The sequence below is a fragment of the Sinohyriopsis cumingii genome, chromosome 14 (genome assembly GCF_028554795.1).
Source record: "Sinohyriopsis cumingii isolate HCF-2022 chromosome 14, ASM2855479v2, whole genome shotgun sequence".
Classification (NCBI taxonomy): domain Eukaryota; kingdom Metazoa; phylum Mollusca; class Bivalvia; order Unionida; family Unionidae; genus Sinohyriopsis; species Sinohyriopsis cumingii.
Genome location: NC_142974.1, coordinates 108,603,744 through 108,629,156, shown reverse-complemented (window position 1 = coordinate 108,629,156; position 25,413 = coordinate 108,603,744). Strand labels below are relative to the sequence as shown.

General features: G+C 34.1%; 1 protein-coding gene across 1 annotated transcript in view; it reads left to right on the top strand.

Moving 5' to 3' along the window:
• Nucleotides 1–25,413, top strand: part of LOC149784586 (uncharacterized) — a 128,491-nt gene that overhangs the window by 82,155 nt on the left and 20,923 nt on the right. Inside the window, exons 9-12 of the mRNA XM_089932652.1 lie at nt 8,534–8,785; nt 13,492–13,613; nt 18,049–18,416; nt 22,981–23,102. Coding sequence (XP_089788778.1) covers nt 8,534–8,785; nt 13,492–13,613; nt 18,049–18,416; nt 22,981–23,102 — 864 coding nt within the window. The remainder of the gene's footprint in view (nt 1–8,533; nt 8,786–13,491; nt 13,614–18,048; nt 18,417–22,980; nt 23,103–25,413) is intronic.

Genomic DNA, 25,413 nt, shown 5'->3' with positions numbered 1-25,413 from the left:
GGAGTGAGATGGAGAGCGACAAAGTCAACAGTGGAGGGATTTTCAGGGAAATTCACAAAAGATCACAAGGATTCTCCAAGACACATGCCACAGGGAAGTAATCCTACTAAATCTACAACCGATGAAAACTTCTGTTCTTCCAAACAAAAGTGAACAGGAGGCATACAATTTGTGATTGTTTGTGACAGCATTTCTCTACATGATATGGTCTGATATAAAAAAAGACATCTTCTTCTCACCATCTTTATCACAGATCCAGGTATGCTGAAGACTTCCTTTCTTCCATACCAATGCCAAGTGGGACATGATTTGTGACAGTGACCTATTGACCCTCAATGGATTCAGTCACATCAGCACACCTCCTTTGTTTAGCTTTTCCTGAGATACAAAGTCCCAATCGAATCACTGATTCAGAGCCAACACATTTCATCAAAATATCAATGACCTTCTCCAGAAAATGGCAGGACAAATCATCTATAATTTAAATGCACCAATCTGTTTCTGTTTATATGGGCAAATTACATTCTTCACCCGGTCATTGACCTAAGCAAACTCAATTTATTTGTGCCCCATGGTTTAGGATGAAAACACCACAACAGGTTCTAAATTCCATCCAGGAGGGAGAATACACAATCAGTGTGGAATTACAAGATGCATCCTGATTCACATGTCTTCCAGGAAATTTCTGTGAGTTGGCTACGAAGACGATGTTCACCAGTTCAAGGCACTCCTATTTGAACTCGACATATTTCCCTTGGTTTTCACATGATTGAAACAGGTAAAGGTGAATTTCTGGCCCACCTCAAAAGTAGAAACATCAGAGTACCTGAAAGACATTCTACAAAAACATTGACTTGGATCTGGAGCAAGTCATGATATCACTTGTTGCTCTCTTTCTCAATCTTGGCTTTATTGTCAGAATACAGCAATCTGGCTTAATACCATCTCAACATTTAGATCATCTATGGAATGGGGTTCAACGCTCAGGTAAGCAGAGTGTGATTCCCTCAGGAATGAATATTGAAACTCAGTATAATGGTGGTTTCCTTGCTTATATAGGACAATCTCTCCGCCTAAAAACTTCTTCAACTGCTGTGTTTGCTGAATGTGCCAGCAGATTTCATAGTCCTAGATCGCCAGTTTATGCACCCAATACAAATGATTGTGTTGTCCCAGTGGAAGCGGAGATTTTGCACCTTGCACCAACGTCTCACAATCTGAACAAACACAAAGTTCCATTTAAGTGCACGGGCAACCACACTTGGCTCATGCCGGGTTTACCCTTGCAAGTACAACATAAGAAATCACATTTATGGATGTGTGCACATAATCCAGTGGATTGTGGCCTCTCATGATTGTCATTTACAATACATTCTTGAGATGAAAGCCATTTTGAATACCTTTCATTGGTGGCAAGAGGAGCTACATGGGAAGAGACTTCTTATTCTGTCCAACAGTGCCACAGTGGAACTAGGTCTTGATTGGGATTTTCTAAAGTGGTTACTTGAGTAACAAATAGGTGTTCATGTTTGTCATATCCCAGGCTAATTAGAGAATATAATGTTCTCATTTTCCCTAGGGTTTTCAAAATGCAAACCTCCCCAACTTTTGTTTCACCAGTCACATAAAGTTTTCAGAACCAGTGGTGGAGAGAATCACTGAACCACGATGGCCCTCCACTTGAAAAGCATACAAAGACAAATGGAAAATCTTCACACTGGTGTGTGCCAAAGAAGGCACTTTACCACTGCAGGCTTCAATATCTCAAACACTTTTAATGTCCTACTACGGCTCCTTGAGGAGAAATAATGAGTACCAGTCATAACCAAATGCTACCATTCCGCGTGTTCTGACATGATGCATCATGATCGAGAGAAGATAGTGGACAAAAATAAATCTGTCTGCTCTTCTAAATTTGACAACACGCACATCCAAATATGTTGGCTCAAAGTGATGTACTAGTCAGTCTGAACAAGATACCATTTGAGCTACTGTAAATTGATTTACCTCACATATAAGCAATGGTAGGTATAATCAGCAGAATACATGCACTATTGGTCAACACAAACTACCGATACTTCCGACAAGATGGGTCAGTATTGCTCATGGTAGTTCCTGCTTTCATTGCCATGAGCAGGCTCCCATTTGGAGGAAATAAGATTTATGTAGTAAAATCCCTGTCTGCTCTGGACATTTCATCTTGAGGCTGTCTAAGGACCTTATGCGAACTCTGAAGTGGTATTTAGGAAGGTCCAAGCCAATGCATCATGGGAGATCATGCCTCTTCTTAATCACCAAAGAGTGGGGGAAAATGGCATATCAGCCAGGACACTTTCATCCTGGATAAAAAGTTTTTTCCTGCTGCATATCAGGAACTAGTCTCAAATCAAAAGAGTTTGCTACACATATTGACTCTTGAAGTCAGGGCATTCACCACAAGCATTGCATTTCGTTGAAACTATTCCAAAACTGACATATCTGTGTCATGGGATGGAGATCCGATTTCTCCAACCTCTTTCTTGGAGATCATTCATCTCCAAAGGCTGAAACTAATCTGATGGGACCTATATCTATGGTGCAACAGATAAATTCCTGGATCATTGAACAGCTTCATAAGGATGTTGCTTTTGATTGACATGCAGGAGAGAAAACTTCCCCATTTCAAGTCACTCTTCAACATATGGAGTCTGCTTTCTAGTAAGGTTATCTAAAAGTCATCTCACATACCTTAAAAGACTAGAAATGGCCTCCCTGGTGGACGGGGATGTAACAACTCTCCACTTCTTACATATTCTCATAAGTTACTACTATTGGGTAATATATTTGAAGAAGAAACCAACTTTCTGTAGAAAAATGTGTTTCTTCATTAATGCTTATTACTGGTATAATAGTACCCAATCATAATACGCATTCCCAGTTTTCCCACAGTTAGATCCATATAGAAAGCAAGCCTTATGGACTCAGGGTACTAATGATATTGAAGAATCAATCTACAAATGGGTGAAGATACAATAGAGTATATATGAGTTTGGCTGGCCAGGATTGGTTGATAATGAAAATTAGATTTTGGTGAAAAGAATCTTTTGAGGTCTTATTCTAATTATACCTGGAAAAAAAAGAGATACCTTGATTCACTGTTAGAATTTCAGAACCATTGCAGACTTGATCTTAGAAGTCTCGTTAATGAAATCAGCACCTGACTCTTTTGTGCAGTTTAAAAGCAAATGTTGCAAACACATGTACATCCAGAACATGCAGTGGCTCATATTTATCTACATTTAAGCTTTTTAAAGGATGTGTATATAATGATAAATATAAGTTCTCTCATGAGCACTCAGAAATTATACGTTATGGAATGTATAATATCATACTGTTCGCATTGGTTTTCTATGGGAATTGAATTAGTATTATGGGTCATATAGGGAAAAACAGATCTACAGTGATTCCACATATGCATGTACAATTAATTTTACTGTAAATGGAAAACTATGGTTCTATTTCTGCAACATGCAAAATGAATACCGTTTTATACCTAAGAGTGACTTTCAGTGAGACAATGAACAACATTTTATACATGGCAACTGTTGCCAGGAAAGGGGAGGAGTGTGTAGAGTTTAGAATTTGTAGATTTGGCTATGCTAGGAGGAGTGTTTGGCACTTTGGTTAATATATATGCAGTCAGATATATCAGTTTGATACAATTTACCATTGATAGAGTAATTATGGACAGCAATGTGATATTTAATAGTTGTGTTTTGGAACAGTATGCTACATATAGGATAACTCATGTCTCTACCACCATTCTTAATTGTGATGAACCCTCATTATTTTGTGTCTCAACTTTTCATACAGTGAATGTCTTGGATTTTCATAATTTGTATTCTAATTGGTTTATGTCTACCTTACACTGGTTATAAATGATGTGTGTTTGGGGGAATTTCAGATAATGTATGTGATTTAAATCAATATTACTGTATTAACACATGCACCCATATATGGTCACTTTAACCGTTTACTGACTGGTTGCATAATATGACAAGGTTGATAACATATTTCAATCTTACATCGAAGATAACTAAATGGTGATAGTGAAAAAGTAATTCTTGTTGAGACAGATTTATTTTAGTATTTTTTCTGATTTTCTGAAATGAAGCTTAAATAAATGTTGCCTGAAATATCTTGTTGGTATCGTTGGTGTACAGGAACATGCAATATAATTTAATATTCACTGATGTAATCTTTGACAAGCAAAACTATGCACACTAGTTACTGATATATTCTGCTGCTATTCTTATGCCTGTCAAGTAAATCAGTATTGAATATACGATTCATATTAATAATGATATTGAAGAATGTGAACCAATCTAGAAATGGGTGGAAGATAAAATAGAGCATATATGGATTTGGCTGACCAGGATGATACTACTACTACTACTACTACTAATAATAATAATAATAATGGTTGATAATAAAAGTAAGATTTTAGTAAAAATAATCTTTTGAGAGCTTATCCTAGCTGTAACTGAGAACAAAAAAGATATTGCTTTATTGATTGAATTTCAATCATTTTACAGACTTAAGTTTGGAAGACCCTTTACTTAAATCAGCACATGACTGTAAGTGTGGTATTGAATGCTGATGTTTTTTTAAACACATGTAAATCTAGAAAATGCCACGGCTCATGTGATTTTCTCTATGCAGGAGCTGTCATCAAGGATGTGTCTATATTGAGCAATATACGTTTGATCCATGAGCACTCAGAAAATTTAGGTTATTAATTTTTTAATATCATGGTATTTGCATAGGTTTACTTTGTGAACTGAATAAGAACCATGAGTCCATCTGTTCCAATAGTAATTGTTGCTTGCACAACATTTGCTGCCATATCCTTATCAAGAGGAGATCACTCTACCTGCATTCTAGTTTGGTAGGTAAGTTTTAGCATTTTGGTTCAATGGTGTTAACCTGGGAGGGCCAGATTTATGAAGTAATGGTAGTTCTCAGAAGGTATAATGATCAGGTAAATGTTATTAAAGAAACATCTTACTAGAAAAACTGGATTCTTTATTAGGAATGTTTTGCTTGATCCTGATTTGTATTATAAGGTTAAAATTTTGAAGCAATGTTATATCCTTTAGATTCTTAAATGAGATATCCTTTAGATTGTTAAATAACCATACATATGTTGAATGTCATATCCTATAGATTATTAAATGACATATCCTTTAGATTGTTGAATAACCATACATATGTTGAAGCAATGTCATATCCGATAGATTATTAACTGACATATCCTTTAGATTGTTAAATAACCATACATTTGTTGAAGCAATGGCATATCCTATAGATTATTAAACAGTTGTACACATGATGATCCATTATGATTTTGTTCCAAGCGATTTTTAGAAATATTTGGTTTTTCCTATTGGATTGCCAACTGCTTCAGCTGTTTATGTGAATGATGTAGCATCTGTAAATTATTATTGAATATTTTACTTTTTATATGCATAAAGTTATTATTTTCAAATATTTGCTGGAATTTTATTCAAACTACTTGTGATGAAAGGTATTGAAAAATGGCAAACAAACAACCATCTAAGCTGTAGTGCATTTTCAGCATTTCAACAGTAACAAGAATTATTAGATTAATGCTGAATTTAACATGCAGTTCTATATTGGTTTGAGACAATGAAAGAGTTCACATTGTTTAATTCTGTCAATGTGATGTTGACTTGGATTAGTCATTCACCAGCATTGGTAATACCAAGAAAAATAATTGCATTTTAGTGTTGGACATTGGATATAATTTTATAACTGGTCATAAGGTTCTTCTGATCCATGATCATATTTTAATATGTTACAAATCCACATTGTGTCACTGTTTGTCATTTCAAGTCTGAAACAGATGGAATGATGCAAAACTGAATTTCAATATAATTAATCACACCGTTACAAATAATTTGTAGCTTTAGTTAAAGTATTGATAATTAATTAATCTGAACAAAACTAATTGGAATCTAACAAATATGGCATACTGCTTTATATTGATTAAACTTTGAAATAAATTGACTTTTACAATTCCACAACTTTGTTTAAAAGAGTTATAGCCAATCATAACCAATTAAAAAGAAAACTTTACCAAGGCTTGTTCAATGTGAACTAAATTTGGTATGACACGGATGAGTTCCATCTTTCTACATCATGGTACAAGAGGTATTATGGCTCTTAATTTGCGTGCTTCCTAATGTTTAATAACCTCCAGAGAAAATTATCACAAGCAGAGTCCTTTTTTTGCTTCATTTCCAGTAGCTCTAATCTTTGTGTTGACATTGATGTTCATATATTTGGATAAGTAAAATAAGACATTTGTTAAGGTCCTCACTCAATATTTTTGTCAGAAACCAATAGTAATTTTATCAGTCCATTACAAAGAATTCCGAACAAGACTACTGGTTCCAAAAGTATTACCAGACATCAGCTGCAAATATACACAACTGAACAATGTAATATGTGAGAGCAAAACCTGTGGGATGTATTAACACAATCATCACCATACAATGGCATGTTTCAGCAGTGGTCTTGGGCTTTATGTTGCTCAATTTGTTGCACTCCTATGGGACACTCAAGGCGGATTTCTTGACTTGTTCTTTTTTATTTACATCTTTATTTTTATCAGATATATCTAATGAATAACTTGAATAATTCCAAATTGGGGGCAAGGGGGCTTTCCCAAAAATAATTATTATAGATTGCATCCGTTTATATGTGGAACAACTGTGCATTCTGTTTTACATTGTCTTATACAACTCCTTGTCGTTGTATATTTGAAACTTGTATGTATTTACCATGGTATGTTGTGTGTGTATTTGCTGGTTATTACCTTTAAATATTTTAAACACAAAATGTATTATTTAATTACAGATGATAGCTTATTCATATAAATTTAATTGTCCTTATTGAATTTTTAACTAGAAATTATAAATTGGAGTTACGGAGTAGGTGGTGGGGTGGCAATGGGTGTTTATCTCTAGTGTGTATTGGCCAGAATTTATACACAAGGACATTTTGACACTGCGTGTAATTGTAGATTGGCATCTGCTTATGTAAGTTGATCTTTTGGCACTTAATTGTCTTAAAAATAGAGACTGAAAATTGGGGATTAGGGCTGTAATAGGGTTATTAATTTTTAGCATTGGAGTACAGAAACAGGATTTCGATTAAAAGAACAGACTTAGACTTCATAATGCTTCTTTAATTAAAGAATATCGGCATGTCTTTCTATTGTAATTGTATGGTGTTTGTTTTTGTAGTCATCTTTTTTGTATATATTTTTATGTGTTATCTAATTTTGTAAAGCGCTTAGACCTTCAAAAGATTAGTTTCTTTACTAAATGCACATTATTATTATGATTATTATTGTTATTATTATTATTATTTGGATAACGTGTATTAAAACCACACTTATTATGTAAATAAAGTTCATACTCTAAATTAATTGTTGTTGTTGTACGGTTTAATGCCATTTTTCAGACACGACAGGTTATACATGGCGGCCAGTATTAATGGTGGAGGAAGAACCCTGGAAAACCCAGGGAAAGAACCACCGACCCATGAGAAGCTCCTGGCACGCTTTCTCACATACCCGCATTGACTCTAAATTAAATGTATCTGTACTCATGTTGTTTTATCTTGACATTGGGACAATCTCAATGCTTTTCTATCCATGATATCAAGTTCATACATTATGACCATGACAATCAATTTTGTGCTGCATGTCTTTGGTATCTTCTGAAAATGTTAACTCAGACATATAACACAATATTTTTACCAGGTTTGGGATGATGAAGTTTTTCTAACGAAAAACAAAGATGGTTTCAATATTCACCAGTTGAAAGAAAGCTATGGAAAGAAGAAACGGTCTTATATTGCATTCCAGGAAATGTTTGTACTGGTATACAACTTTGTAGATCTATTGATTATGTCATCAAGTCAACATGGATATAAGGAATGCAAACTCAGTTAACATTATCTAATGCTCATGTTTTCTTATTGTGGGTGACATGGAAGGAAATCACTACATGTACAGTTTTACAGGTACTAAAATTGACTGAAACTGCAGGAAGGCATTATATCTCTGAAATGATCTAACATTTCATATCATTCTCACCCTCAAATAGTGTTAGGTGCAGTACAACTGTACGCACGAGTGTTGAGACTAAATCAATCTAATTCAGATAAATTATTATAGAGCATAAAGACAACAACAGTTTATTATGGTGATATATTAGTGCTTAATTTGTTTATAAAATGAGTGATTGACACACTTTCGGTAGTGTCTAAGGGAGACAACCAAATGGTCAAAAAGTAATAAGTGGGTTCATCATCAGACAATGCTTGCAAATATTTTGACAAATTGGCTTTATAACAACCAAGAGTTTATCAATGTATAAGTACCGTATATAAATAATGTTACCTGTTGTTCTTATAAAGGAGATCGGTTGTCTCTTAATGTGAATTGTCTTTCCATTTCTAGGATTATTGTCGTGAACGTGGTCGGAGATACTTAAAGGACATCCGCTCTTATCTAAAAGACAAACTTACCATAGTTCACCTGGTTGATGAGGACTTTGCCATCGACAACACAATTGTTGACAGCAAATTGGAGGAGTTGAAGAGGAAAATTGTAGAGGTGGCATCACAGCAGTCATACTGGGGAGAGAAGATTCCCACTCGTTGGTTTCTTCTGGAACAGCAGCTGATGAGGCTCAAGGACGCTGGTGTTAAGGTATACATTTAAACACATGATTATCATCAATATTTGCCATTTCTATGAAACCTTTGGATTATAGGGCATTTCAGGTTTGACTTTGTTTTGTCTTATTGCTCATGACAAGTGAACATTGAATTTGGATGAGGAAACTTTTGTATCCATGAGTTTGATGTGGCAAGCTGCTTGAAAGGTTTAGCACTCTATCAATTTATTCAGTTTAATAAACTCAATGTTGAAATGTGAATTTTGTTAGACATGATCTGTCTAAAACATAATCTTTTACAAAGCTGTTCAATTTCCCTATAACCACCACCAACAAAACAAATTGCATGTTTCTTTGGCAAGTGACAACCAGACCTACCTTTTCAACTGAATGGACAAACGTTTTGAAAAGTCAGTGTCCACTCTTGTACATGCATACATTAAAATGTCCGCCATGGGCTTTTTGGATGGACATTGTCACTATTTATGAGAGGTTGCAATTGTTTTCGAATTTAGAGAATTAAGAGTATTTTCCAAGTACCCTTGTAAGTTTTGTCTTTGTCTGAAATGGCTGTGTAGTCTAAAGTGTTCACCTTTACTGATCACTGTCATCTCACTTGTCTAAATGGGTTTGAGTCTGTTGCTAGGTCATTGTATATGTATGTATGTATGTGAGAAACATTTGCCAGTAACTTCCAATGGGATGGTAGATCTTACCGGGTTTTTTCTAGGGTCTTCCTCCACCATTTATGATTGCCACCATGTATAGTCATTCCTGCACTGGGAAATGGCATTAACCCAAAAGAACAACAAATGAAAGATATGAAACTTACATTATATCATTATACGTAGGTTAGAGAGTACACGAATTCCAACTGGTTAGCTGTATGTACAGAATTGCTATGTCTTCCGCTTCAGTCGCTGTATTGAGACCTGTGAATGATGTATGTGTATGTGTGTGTGATTTCTGCCATTGTTCAAATGCATAATTAGATAAGCTCACTAAGCATTCATTTTATGATTTCATTTTAACTTGTTGGGTATTATAGACTATTTACTGTCTCTTGACCCACAATACAATTCATATTTCTTCATATTATATATGTCCAGATGAACAAGAACATGATCCAATGTTTAGGTCCTTGTCCTTTTGCATAGGACAGTACAAGGCTTAGCTCTATTGGTCATGGAGCAGAAGAGCTTATGGAATGGACATTTGTTTGTATTAACATGGGATTTTCACCAAAATACTTCTTGTGATGTCAAGTCAGACCTGCATGAAATTGGTGCCACTTGGACATCCAATATGGCTGACACAGTGACCACCTATCTTGAAATATTGTTTTTTCTACTTGGCCAAAAATGGAAACTTATATTATCATGAGAATTTCATCAAAATATTTTTTAAAAATCTCCAGTTGGCTGGCAATAAAAAAAGTATTCCAATATGGTCACTATGGTGGCCGTATTGGAAATCTTGTTTTAGCCACTCATAAATATCGACATATGATTTCACCAAAACACTTCTTATGCTGTTTAATTGGTCCAGAATGTGAAAGGTTCCAATATTCTATCAAATATGGATGTGATGATGGCCATCTTGAAAATCATGTGATCAGTTCCCCTCATAAATGGATGGTTATATTGGGATGGTAAAGTTTTATGACACTGTTTGCTTTCTCCTAAATAAACTTTCAAAATGGCTACCACAGTTGCTAATTTGGAATCTTAATGCTCAGTATATCAAAGATGGTTTCAACTCAGAGCAGAAGGAAAGAAAAAAGTTGTCTTCTATGCAGGCAATAAAGCATCACTCTCTTGAGAGATTATTGTTCAAGAATTTCATTTTGGGTAACATTTTACATCATGCTTGTTTTTCTCATGCATAGTAGAGATGAACAAATATCTACAGTTGCTGCATTTTGATCATCTGTTTAGCTATGCATTGATCCGAGAATATTTCCAATGGAATGCTTTATGTTAGATCCACTAGTTCTTTTGGGTAATCAAGGGTCAGTTATACTGCAGAGAGTCCACGTGTAGTACAAGAATGGTTTATAGCATTTAAAATATATTACCAAATTCCTCTTGCTTGTAAAATTTCCCAACTAAAGCATTATTTGGCTGCAACAGGTGATTGTCATTGCTACATGAATTAAATAGAAAACTAATGTTTTTGCCCAGTAGGAGATCTAGCAAGAATTCATTGAGCTCAGTGGCTATTAAATCTAGTTTCTGAAATTGTAATAGAGGTCAAAGTGTATTTCACAGACATGATGGTTTTGCATAATGTTTGCTCTGCTGCATCAGATCACAGATTTGAAATTTTCAAATGCAGGTGTTTCCTAAGGCTACAGTGGTAGTGTATTACAATATGTTATTATGCTAAAAATTGGCCTGTCTTATGGAAGACTTAAAACCTACCTTACTAAGGTCTTAACATTGATGACAAGGCTGGATAAAAGATCAGCTGCACAGGTAAAAAGATGGTCTTGTAGAGTTTGCAGGTCTGGAAAAATTATCAGAACACATAAGACCATGGTAAAGTGTAGACAACTTGATAGATGTAATACTTTAGAATTACTTTAGAAGGAAATGCAATCAAATTTAAAAACTGTCATAATAAATCAAAAGTTATTTGTGTTTTACTTTTGTGGATTTGAAAGTATCATTCTACACAAACTGTAATTGTGCTATGCATGAAATACAACTATCCCGAACAATGTAAACAGTTAAGGACATTGTATCATATTTTTTTGTGTGTGCTTGAAATTAGCTTATAAATGTTACAGACCAATAGTTTGCAGATGTGTTTATTCCAGACCTGGCTGGCCTGGTCCGAAAGGCTAGCATATCAAATGTTAAGACTAAACATTGGCAAAATATGTGTTCACAAATGAAGATGAGAAACATTATCAGTCAACATTTACCTGTCAAATGTGAAAATGAACACAGAGGTCATGCTGGTAAAAATCCAAAGGTTTTGACCATGATTAATTGACTCGAATGTATAGAGCCAGCAAATAATGTAATCAAAATTTACTCCACTAAACAATCAAAATAAGTCCATTTATTCATTAAAAATGTATCCCACTAATCATGCAAAAGATATCTAACTATGCATTCAAAAATTATCTATGAATTTAAAACATTTCCCACCATTGATTCACTTAAACACTTGACTAAGAATGAATATAAATGATGATAAGTTCATTCAGACTTTAGTGCAGATAAATGTTGACACTAGCTGTCAAGGCATGTCATGAACTGAACATTAAATTGTGCCAACACCTTATTGAGATGATCCCGATGAACTTACACAAGTGACTCCACTTTGCACACTTTATACTTTATATGATTCAAATACTCCAGTCAATCAATCTGATCACGTTATATCCTTCCATTTATTCAGTCGGATCACTCTATATCCCTCCAAGTATGCTGTACAGTCAATTTGATCACTTGATATTTATATTCGATGCAGAATAGTGTTGTCTGTAACAAACACTTGCTGTAGTTGATGGATAGTTGATGCTGGACAGTGTTGTCTGTAACATGCACATGCTGTAGTTGATGGATATTTGATGTCGGACAGTGTTGTATGTAACATAAACATGCTGTATTTGATGGATCTTTGATACTGGACAGTTGTCTGTAACATGCACATGCTGTAGTTGATTTATATTTGATGCTGGACAGTTTTGTCTGTAACATGAACATGGTGGAGTTGACGGATATCTGATGTTGGGCAGTGTTGTCTGTAACATACATTATACATATGCTGTAGTTGATGGATATTTAATGCTGAATAGTGTTGTCTGTAAAATGCACATGTTGTAGTTGATGGATAGTAGATGCCAGACAAAGTTGTCTGTAACATTCACATGCTGTAGTTGATGAATATTTGATGCCAGACAGCGTTGTCTGTAACATACACATGCTGTAGTTGATGGATATCTGATGCCAGACAGTGTTGTCTGTAACATACACATACTGTATTTGATGGATGTCTGATTTATGACACTGCAGCTTGTAGCACATGCTATTGTTGATTGCACATGTTGCTGTTGATGTCAGACAATGAAGTATGTAGCATCAATGCAGTATACATGACATATAATTGAGGTGATCTACCCAAGCTGTATTTGTTTATATGGACAAAGTCATCTGTATTTTATATGGAATATGCATCCATTTGTTGATGAATATTGGTAAATTTATCTGTGTAGCTTGAAACAAATATGTCCAGTTGTTGATGGATACAGAATGGACTAATCAGCTGATTAAACTGGTTGTACATTCCTTGAATACTGTCAGCATCATCTGTGTACCCGTGGTATAAACATGCAGTGGCGGATGGATGCAGGAAGTACAACACCTCACTGATATCATCAGGAAATGTAATAAGTTCACTTGGATACTGGCAAGGTTATTAATGTAACCTCCTGCATACACATTCATTTGCTGATCAGTGCTGAACACATTACTGATGTGATCCATCTAAACTGTAAGCTCACTCAGAAATAAGCAAAGTTCAATGAAGATAACTACATCTATTTGAATATTGGCAAGGTCAAATTAAATGTATATATAAATGTAAATATTGGCAAGGTCACTTAGCATCCTATATCTTGTTAATTGGTGATTATATAATAAAATAACAATTTTTAAATCAGTTGAATATATTTATCATAAAATTCAGCAAATCAAGCAAGTGCTTTGTCAACTTGCAATTGCAGGTTATTTCTCGCAGTACCGTGGAAGAGTTAAACAAGGAAGGAACTGTCCAAATAAAAGAACGTGAAGAATTGGATCTGTTTCTTAAATATCTACATGAAACAGGAACAATCATCTACTTCAAGTAAGATTACTAGTTTTAGTGCTACAAATACTTGCTTGCAGTAGATTTTCTTATTGGTAAGTTTAAGCTATCAATTTCAAACAGGATGCAAAATCACTGATAAAGTTATTTACATCAAACTTTATGAAACCTAAACATTTGTTAAAGCTGCAAATAAGAAAAAAAAATCTTTATACATGTATTTATTCTAGCCACCAGTGCACAGTATTGCTACAGCATTGGACACATAATTCTGGATGCATGGGTTTAAAACCAACCCAGGTCAGCTTAATTGATCTGCCTCAGTTTACCCATGGGAGAGACATTTTGCTTTAATTTCTTCAAAATGATGTAGGAAATACTGCCATTAAAATGAAGAATAACGTTGGCATATGACTAGGTAGTAATCTTTTTTATCTATACTGTGAGAAAAAGGATTGTATTCATTGAGATAAGCCAGTTCTCCAAAAATATTTTGACTTCAAAATATCAGAAGAAAGAATAAACAAGTCTTACTTCTATACGTTTGCAGCCAAAACTTGGCTCCAAAATGAGATTATATTTTTTTAGGATGAAAATTAGGGCATCAGAATCTACTGGTATCCTAGATACAGTAAAATCAAAGTTACCAAGCTGAAATTCTCCATCAGTAACTCAAATGTGAAGGGTCTGTAAACATTTGCTGCAGCAAAGGCACGCACTGGTTAGCGAGTTTCAGAGTTTGGTTAACAGTTGGGAGTAATGATGAGTAGGATGCTTAAAACATGTGTTTTTACACGAGCAATAAAATCTCCTTGTCCTTGACAATTATTAATTTGATGGACTTTAGTATATATGGTTATTATACTTGAAGAAGTTAATTAATGTCAATATCTGTGATCAATAATTGAGACTTTGAACACAGATCAAGATACCATGCAGTATTCACACCATTGTATATAATTAGAATCAGAGTTGATCCCCTTTAAGGAAACATGTTCAGATCAAAGCTTTGTAGTTATCATAGCCTGCCAAAGCTCAACCCATCAATACCGGGTAAGTTCTCACGATAAGAACTTTAAATGTCACTTAATCAACCTGACATTTCAGATAAAAGCATCATCATTATGAAGGTTGCACACATTAGACAACACTCTAAGGAGGGTCGTTCACATTGTATCCCATCCAAATGAGGTTTGTACATATTATATCATATCCTAATGAGGGTTGTACACTTTATATCCCATCTTAATGAGGGTTGCACACTTTACATTCCTTCTTTATAAGGTATACATAATTTATATCCCATCCTCATGATAGCTGTACACATTATATCCCATCTTAATTAGGATTACCCACTTTATATCCCATCTTAATGAGGATTACACACTTTATATCCCATCTTAATGAGGATTACACACTTTTATATCCCATCTTAATGAGGGTTGCACACTTTACATTCCTTCTTTATAAGGTATACATAATTTATATCCCATCCTCATGATAGTTGTACACATTATATCCCATCTTAATGAGGATTACACACTTTATATCCCATCTTAATGAGGATTACATATTTTATATCCCATCTTAATTAGGATTACACATTTTGTTCCCATCTTAATGAGGATTACACACTTTATATCCCATCGTAATGAACATTATATTCTTTATATCCCATCCTCATGATAGGTATACACTTGATATCCCATCCTAATGAGGGTTGCACATTTTGTCCCATCCTAAAGAGGGTTACACACTTTATATCCCATCCTGATGAGGGTTGTGCACTTTATATCATACCTGTATGATGTAATTGGCAGATGGAGGGATTTCTAGAGTTTTAGTTTCCAAACTGTTAAAGGTATTTTAGTCAAACTTTGAACATATATCATCAAATATGGTAACCGCTACTATAAACACAGACAAAAATTAAATGACTTCGCTGAAAATGTTGATCAGAACCAACCTTGAAAGAAAACACCCTAGTGCTGAAGAAAAAAAAATTACTGAATATAATTATACAGCCGTTGAGAGAAATAATTCTGTCATGAAGGCCATTAAAAACATGTTAAAAGATATCAAACATGGTGACTGATGCTAATTAAAAAAATACCGGTACCTTTCAACAACTGCTGAAAAACTTAGAGCAGAATTGAACTATATTTGACAGAAAGCTTGCTGGCTGCTGAATACTTTTTATTTATTAAATATGCCATTATGATAAATAAAAAATATTGTAAACAATTTCTTGTTGAAAGTCATTGAATTTAATTTGACTATACTTGAAAAAACAAAGTAATTACCATTTTTTTTCTGTCAAAGGCAGGGAAGTATTCTTTGATGATGTCTGTTGTGAATCACAGAAGTTATGCAGAACGATCCCACTTACAGGAAACATAAAGACAGTGTACTCATAGATGAGTCATCAATTGCAATAAGACAGACATAAATTAGCAAAATAATACTTCTTCGGGAATTGAACAATCTTTAGTATCAAACTGAAGAATAGTGCATGGTATAACAAATGTATTAAAATTTAACAAAAAATTAATTTACTTGATAAAATCTGTTCATTCTGTAACAATTTTTAATTCTTAGGAGATTTAATAGAAACCATAAATATTCAAATAAGTAAAATAATTAACAATTATCAAAATATTTTCTTAATACTGTATATTGTTTCATTCACACCAAAGATGATTATTAATCAAACATGATGTAGGAAAATTGGCTACTCGATTAAGGCAGACCACATTTTGGGACTCACTCCCACAACGGTACAGGCAGAAGTCACTAGCCTAATTAATAGACTGATCCACTACTGATCCCTTTGAACGCATCGCAGTGGTTTTCATAGCATCTCAGTTATGACTATCTGAATTAGACCCAAGGATGTGGATATGGATGGATCCATGGATTCATAGCAACTGCACAGATTAGCTTAATTTAGTTGGTTAGTTTTAAGTTTGATTATGTAAAGATTATAACTCAGGCCCTAGTCACCATGAACCGGAATCCAAAATATAATGGTGGTGCATATATGTTAAGGGTGTTGCTAAGAACAGTGTCAAAGTCTATGAGTTGGGAACTTCTCTCCAGGGGCAGGAATAGATCCGAATGTAGTATAGATGTACACATTCTAAGGGCGTGACTATGAACATTGTTGATGTATATAAATCATCACCAGGTGCAGAACTATAATGCACATGTGTATTCCTTTAAGGTATGTCTAAGTTTATAAATCTAGTCACTAGACTGCGTACATTATTTGTCTCTTTTATGCAGAGACAGTAAACACACACACACACACCTATATATATATATATATATATATATATATATATATATATAGAGAGAGAGAGAGAGAGAGAGAGAGAGAGAGAGAGAGAGAGATAAACATTAATGATGCCAGCAATAATACACAATGTAGGAGCTTTGTGCTCCAAGCTTCTCTGTTTTCTGCACAGTTTCATTACATTTGCAAATTTGCATTCCTAGCTTGGCATATGTCAAGCAAAATAAGAATCAGTATGAGTGAAGAAATTGTTTGTGCACAGTAACTTTAGTTCTCCATATTGCAGTTACCAAACTTTCTGATTGATTTTGACTTGACGTAAGGAAGAATCATATAATAATTGACCTTGATGGAAAATGGAAGTAACCGTCCCTTTTACGGGTCAGAAAGTCAAATATCAAATGTCTGCACAAACGATGCAGATAGTTAATGAACATATAGAAGAATATTAAATTCTGGGAATGCAAATGTTATCCGAGCATGACAGAAAATATGTTTATTAATGGCATGCAATCTAATACATGATGGTACTTAATATTTAGAATGGGCATGAATTGAAATTATTTTTACTCAGATCATAATGTTGTATGTAAAGTTTTTAAAATTTTATTCTGATTTATTTATCAGAAATAGTAATTACAACAATTTAGTTAAATTATCCACAGTGAACAATGTATGTTTGTAGGTAGGTGGGTAGGCAGGTAGGGAAGAAGATTTGTAGGTAGGTAGGTGTAAATATTAATTGTTATTATCCTTGTGAAAAACTGAAATCAGAAAGAGAAGGGTAAAACAAAGATTAGTTCATTTGACTTATTCCCTTAAGCATGAAGGTTAGATTTCATCACATGAGAGAGTCTTACAGTATTCCAAATCATATGACATGCTACTATTTTGTTGTATACAATATAAAATAATCCCTACTTAATTCCAAATCTTGTGAAATACGGCCGTAACAGAATAGTCATTACCTAATTCCTAATCAAGTGAAATATAACTGTTATACATCAGAGAAGAATCATTACTTAATTCCACATCTTATTAAGTAAAACACTGCTTTTTTAAAAAAACTAACTGAATAGTCATTACCTAATTCCTAATCAAGTGAAATGTAAATGTTATACATCAGAGAAGAGTCATTACTGTACTTAATTTCACATCCTATGAAATACTCTTTTGCAGCATTAAAGTATTGAGAGACAATATTGTATTGGACCCAAAGTGGTTGATTGATGCCCTGAAACTCCTCATCAATGCTCATCCTAGCCTACCAGAAAGCCCTGCTGAAAATGGCCTTCAGTCAAACAGCCCTGCTAGGAATGATGCTGAAAATAGCCTTCAGTCAAACAGCCCTGCTGGCAATGATGCTGAAAATAGCCTTCAGTCAAACAGCCCTGCTGGCAATGATGCTGAAAATAGCCCTCAGTCAAACAGCCCTGCTGGCAATGATGCTGACAATGGCTCTCAGACAAACAGCCCTGCTGACATTGCCATCACACACAAATGGTCTGACTTCAAGGACAAAGGAATTCTTTCCCCAGATCTCGTCGGTTTGTCCATTTATTACATTTTGTTGCCGGCTTTAAATGTATGTGTCTTATTATTATCTCCTCACAAATGAAATTGTTAGAGGGATATAGCATTATTTGTCATTCATTTGTTCATCATCAGTGTTACAAATAGGTAATTTGTAACAGATGACTAGGGTAAGGAGCTTGTCAAGGAAGAAATATATCACTGCAGGTTGAATGAGGAAATGGCTACTAGAGTATACCAAGTCTGCTAACAAATTTGTAAAAAATTTAGTTGGCAATGTAAACATTTTCCTTCATTATACAGCCCTGGAAGTGTAGTCCAATATGCCTGATCAAACGAAAATAAGGGACCACTGGATATGATCTAGAAATAAAGATCGCTTAAGTATAATAATAATAATAATAATAATAATAATAATAATGCATAAAACAGTGATATTTTAATGAATGGTGATACCAGCAATTGAAATATACATATTGCGGTACAAGTTGATGAAATATATTTGGTATTCACACTGAAAAAAGTAAATTGTATTTCTTTTTTACTTGTTCCAGAATCATAGCTTTTAAGATCAGGCTGATTATTTAGCACCCCTCCCTAAACTTGTTTGTCTATATATCTTGTGTTTATAGAATACTCACATAAACATTAGTGCTAGTGGTTATAGCGTCCGTCTCGGATGCGGGAGGTCGTGGGTTCCATCCCCGGTCGAATCATACCAAAGACTTACAAAAATGGTACTAACAGCTGCTTCGCATGGCACTCAGCATTAAGAGGTTAGTGTAAGGACTGGCCGGCCAGGTGTCAGGATAATGTGACTGGGTGAGACATCATGCTACATGTTTGCGGCATGATGCCTCAGTGCTAGACATCACTATAATCTGTCACACTACAGACATTGTAGCGATATGACTCAAACATTGTTAAAGCTACGTTAAATTTCCAAATCTCACACACACACACACACACACACACACACACACACACACACACACACACACACACACACACAAACACATTAATATCAGTGTCTTAAGAGAGCATTGGGATTGGGATCATGTAACCTGTATTAGTAATAACTGTTTTGACATATTTTAGAAACTGTTCGACCCTACTTTGCCATAAAGCAAGCCTGATTCAGCAATGAATCAAACTAGGCTTGTCATAACTGTTAAGGGATTTGTAGGTTATACTCTACTGAGGTGTGAACATTTTCAGGTCAGATTTCTTACGTGAAGCTTAATTTTGATTGTTTTTATAATTTGGTTTAAGTTTAATTGTTCCAGCTTAATAAGTGATCATTTATTGTTGCAGATCATTTGCTTTTGCAGGTATCTTTTTTCAGTATATAACCACTAATGTGGCATCTTTAAAAAATCTCTCCTTGTGAAAATACAAAGACATTTTTCACATATGAATGTACAGGAATGAACAAATATTAATTAATTTGCCAATAATGATCAATATTCACACTTAAGTATACAATAAAACTATATCCCACTGAAAGTCAGAATGTACATTAAGCATTAGATAATGGCTTTATTCTGAGAAACATTGAAATGTCGTTGATGGACAGTTAATGTATTATCTGAAAAGAGTTGCATTGTTGTTTTTATTTATATAAATGCACCATTGCTAGACTGTCATCCATACCACTAAAATCAATTTTTTTAAAAAATCAATGCAAATAAGAGGCCCATGGGAGATCAGTCAGTGTATCCCCTAGGGGTGTAAACCTGCGTATAAACAATAACCTGATTGCCAAAATGGGGGTCAGGTAAAAAATGTTGTTGTCAAGAATGAAATTTTCATCTGACCCATGACTTATTCATCTTGAGATAGGATATCAACTACTTCCTTTACTTACTTTCTCAATCTGAAATTTCCAATTTAACAAATATGCACATTAATCATTATGTTTACTGTATATGTTATAAACTGTGTGCTTTAATCGAAATTATTTTACTTATTCCGAGAACACATTTATCCAAAAACATAGATGTTATGGTTCATCGCTTTTTTAGTAAGATGCACTTAAATGTTTATGTTTTTCTTATGGCAGCCAAGTTAAAAAAAACTAATAAAAACAATGACATCCCCACTCGCCCTGTAATCCAAATGACACATTTTGCACTGTAAACTTACTGATTTCTTTGATGTGAAGAATATCTCGGGTAATACTATATTATCCAAATAAACTGTGGTGAACAAGGTAAGCTTCTGCAGATTCGTAGACTCTGTCATGAAAGGATTATTCACTTCTGCAGTCTTCACGATCATGTGAATGTAAATCACACGGATAATCCTGATGGATGTGCATTTTTCCATTTTTCGTTAAAGGTATGAGCCACGGTTACTCTGCTGTGTTCTGCTTTCTTTCACTTTCTTATCTGGTGATTTGAGTGGATGTGCATAAAGGGAAACATTCATCGATGGCTCACCCTAGTTTCCATCTACACCCTCAGGTGGAATTTTTAAGCGGTATATGGTAGAGGCATGCACTTTCACACACATGTAGCTGGGCTCATTCTCACTGACAATGCCAGCACTGCTCACACCATCACATGTGGTCACGGGTGTTTTGAAATAATCCTTTCAAATAGGTTTTTATTTTTAAAAGGGACAGGTGGTTAAATGACAAGCATTGATGTACCTGTGAAAAATGTATAGAACGTTTTCAGTTGGCAATTGAACCAATCGCTTGAAATAATAACGTCCATTACTGAAGTTAACATTGATCTTGGCCCATAGCAGACTGCAAACGTCAAAAGTGTGATATCAAACAACTGCTGAGTCACATTAAGGCTTTCACAATGAATTTAGCTGGAAATGTCCCCGTGTTATGGATGCAAAGAACAACTTAATCTAAGATCTGAGCACATTTGCCACCAAAGCAGATTTGACAGAGTTTGCATTCGATTTGTTGCTAACGTTGAACTGGGATACATTGTGATTGTTTTAAAGATCAGACTAGAAAGCCTAAAACATCTGAAGAGGAGGCTGCAGTAAAATAATATCCGGATGCAAAGACCGCAGAGTTGCCCTAACCACCATGTATAGTAACATAATGAAATATTAGCTTGGGCAGTAAGCTTTGAGACATATATAATCATGTGCATATTTTTGATAGAGCTAAATATATTAAACGTTTGCGAGGCTGGATTGCATTTAATAATTTCATCATGGGTGAGATCTGATACAAACAATAGGAAATACTATTCTGCTTTACCAGCATTTAGATAACATACCATTGAATGTGTTAAGTCATTTCAATATCTTTGACATTTATGCAATATTAGCATCAATACGTACTGGATTAAATTGAAGAATACAGTAGCTTGAAACTCACATAATGATGTCTGGATATTCGATTCACTATTTCTTACATGTTACTGCATTAACATGTTGACTGCACCACCTTGCATAAAAACACTCGGATATACTTTCTACAAAAATGCAGTGGAATTCATCTCTGAACCCATGGCTGCATTTACCAACAGTAACAAGGATGCACTTGTCTGTATAACAGTTCTTGGGTAAAGACATGGATGATAATTTCAGACATAATTCAATGGTGTAATTATTTTACTTTTACATGAATATAATGCCGCACCACAATCACAAGATATTATTAATTATTAAATGACAGTCATACCAGAAATAAAGAGTAATTTTGGGAAGTACATATGCATGTTGCACCTTATCAAGTTTGGCCTGTTAAATATTGATCCTATTGGATTAAATTATTATTATAAAAATTAAAATTGACTCTCAATGTTACCAGTATGAGAAAAAACCTGAAGTAGACTGACAAATGCAAAATGAAATCTCAAAGATAACCACACTACTCAGGAAATACAAATGCATATGGATGGTCCCAGCAGCTATTTGCAGAATTGTTGCAGCATCACTGTTGTTCTGATTGTAGTATAAATCATCACTGTGGCAACTAATAAGAGTAAACCAATTAAAATTGTTGTTGGAACCATATAAATAGTAACCAGTGTGACTGGCAACACTGATAAAATCATCTCATTACGGCTGTTTTAGGTCCCTTCACAACAGTACAAAGATGTTTCAGTGGAATTAGTAATATGTTCTTGATTTTTATCGACACAAAAATAATTAACATGGTGGAGATCAAGACTGTGTTGACATAAATGGAAACCACCAGCAACTGTGAGAGCAGGTACATAAGTGGGTGTTGTAAATTTACAGTAATAATCAGGTAAATGTTTTGTCGTTGTATGTGCATGTGTAGATGCATTTGCAACTTGCCACATTGCAGTCTGAAAGGTGTGTGTAAAAGTTATAATAATGGCATAGTTGATAACTGTTTTAGGTTAGAGTTTTGACTCTCCTCTTGCATAAGTGCGTATTAATAGATTTTACACCTATGTATGTATGAATGATATGAGAACAAAGTCATCAGGGTGTTTGAAATTTGTGACCTACAACAGTGGGAACAATACATATCATGTCTTGAATGCATTTAACTGAATATAATTTCAAAAACATGTCACAATTTATATGCTATTAAATGATAAATATAAAATAACTTTCGCTTGTTTTTCATAGATGCTATCTGGACAAAGGAGAAGCATCCTCAACTTCATGCCAACAAAGATCACTTACTGATGATAATGGAACAACTAAACATCATTGCCAAGCCAAGGGTATTCAGTGAGATTGGGGAGAAGGTCAGTTGCTATGAAGGTTTGAGTTTTCTGTTTTGTTATTTGAAATTGTCCATGTCGTCAGAATATAAAATGTTTAATATGAAAATAACAATTGGAATAAGGGTACTCTAGTTGTATGAATAAATATCATAAGCAATTCATAACAATTAAAATTAACTGATAATTGGTAAGCAGGTAATCATATTTTAAACGAATTATTTGAAAATATAACTTACAACATATACAGAAGCAAGCTACTTTTAAATACTGAACCTGTGCAACACATTTTGTATTACAACTTTCTAAAGGATGCAGTTATAAAATTTGCTATTTTTATATATTTTATATATTTTACTATATTGTGTAACAGAGTTAATTCCTAGTGCATCCATATGCAGCTATTCTGGTCTATTGACCTTGAAAGTACCTGAGGAAATATGAAGGGATATAACTCTCATTCTGATAATGGGAGTAAATTAATGCACTTGCATCTCGAGATAAGGTTTGATCGCTTCTAAGTAGCACTTCAATAATGCCTGATCATTTCAGTAGAATATGCTCACCAGAGGGTGTAGGTTAAATATATTCTCAAAACAATGTTTGTGTTTTTTGTTAACAAAGGAACATGATTATCAATACAATGCAGGTTTGTTTCATCCTTTGGATCTTCTAAAATAGCATTATAAAAAGACCCTCCAGACAATCTTTTTTCTCATCATTTGATTTGGTTAAAGTAATTAAGTTTGACAGGTAATTCTTATGCACAGTGTTAAGAAAGATACATGCGCACGCATATTCCACTATTGATTCTAATTAATATTATTTTATTTTATATTTTAGCCATTAATAAATTGCATGAAAGCAACTTTTAAAATCAGTAAACATGAAAAGAACGGCATGAATGGAGACTGAATGTGAGCCAGCAAAATAATCCGACCACCATACCAGAAATAAGTAAGAGAGAACAACACTAATTGATCAAAATCATGACAACAATACTGATTTGCTGGCAATTTTAAAGCTATTACAAGACATAATAAATTTAAATGACCTCTCAAAATCTGCTGAAATAATGTGTTCAGATTTATTAGAAAACACACTGGCTTGAAGGATATTTGAATTTTGTACCAATGATACTGTTTCCCATAAATTATCTGTGCCATTAGAAAAAAAGTAAACACTTCTTAAGAATCACTTATATAATTTAACTACAAGCATATAGGGAGATGGGGCTTTGAGAATGATATCAAGAATGCAGATTAGCCATTTAATGGCTGTCAGAAATTCTTCTTAGAAACACAGTCACAAAGCTATACAAGCTTTATGGCATGGACAAGCATCTGTTGTGTCATAACGTCACATGAGTTTATGGTGCCAACATCCACTTTGTTGTAAGGCCAAATGAGCTTAATGGTAGATTCCAATACATCCAGGAATAAAAAAATAAACCATAGCGAGCTTTATCATTATATCTTAGATTTTTGTGGTGTTTGGGCAATTTGAAAGGAATTTTCTCATGAAAATGATGAAACAATGGATCATAGATTGATCTACCATTCAATATGGCTGCTGTTTTACACATATCAAAATATTAAATTAATTGTTTTGTAAAAGCTGATAAGCAGAATTTATATAAATATGACCAAACATCACTTTAGAGTAGGCTTTCATTGTTAGACAATGATGCCAAATCTAATACCATTTCTAGTAATATAAATTCCTTTCAAATGATTTTTCCATAAAAACGCAACAAAATTAGAACAAAAGTCACATAAAATAAGCTTTTAAATTTATGCAGATTGTATCAATCTGCGATCAAGATTTGACAGCAGACAAAAACGTAAACATAAATTATGGTGCTGACACAGAATTATTGGCTTACTGTTCTTGATTTTGGCTCTTAGGCAGGTGTCAGACATGTGAAGAATCTCTGGCCTACTTGGGACTTTTTGTTTTAAATAATGCCAGCCAATTATCAGCTATTGATGATGTTAATAACAACACCTTGAACAACTTGTTTCTCTAAAATAGTAGAAAAGAATCTAGCAAAATTAGACAAAGTATTCTGGAAGATAGAGATCTTAAATTTATATGTTAATAATAATCCCTTTGGATCTAACGTGGAGGCAGTAATAAAACAATGTAAAGAGTTTCTTTTCAGAAACCACATAATTAGACAAACTATGATAGCATTTTGGCATAAAGGGTTTTCAAAATTTTTACAATGACACTAATCGGTCTTTAAATATTGTCACTAATGAGTAAAATCATTTCCATTGTAAATTTATCTCTTTAAAACTGCTCCAAATATAACCAAATCTCAGAGAAAGCA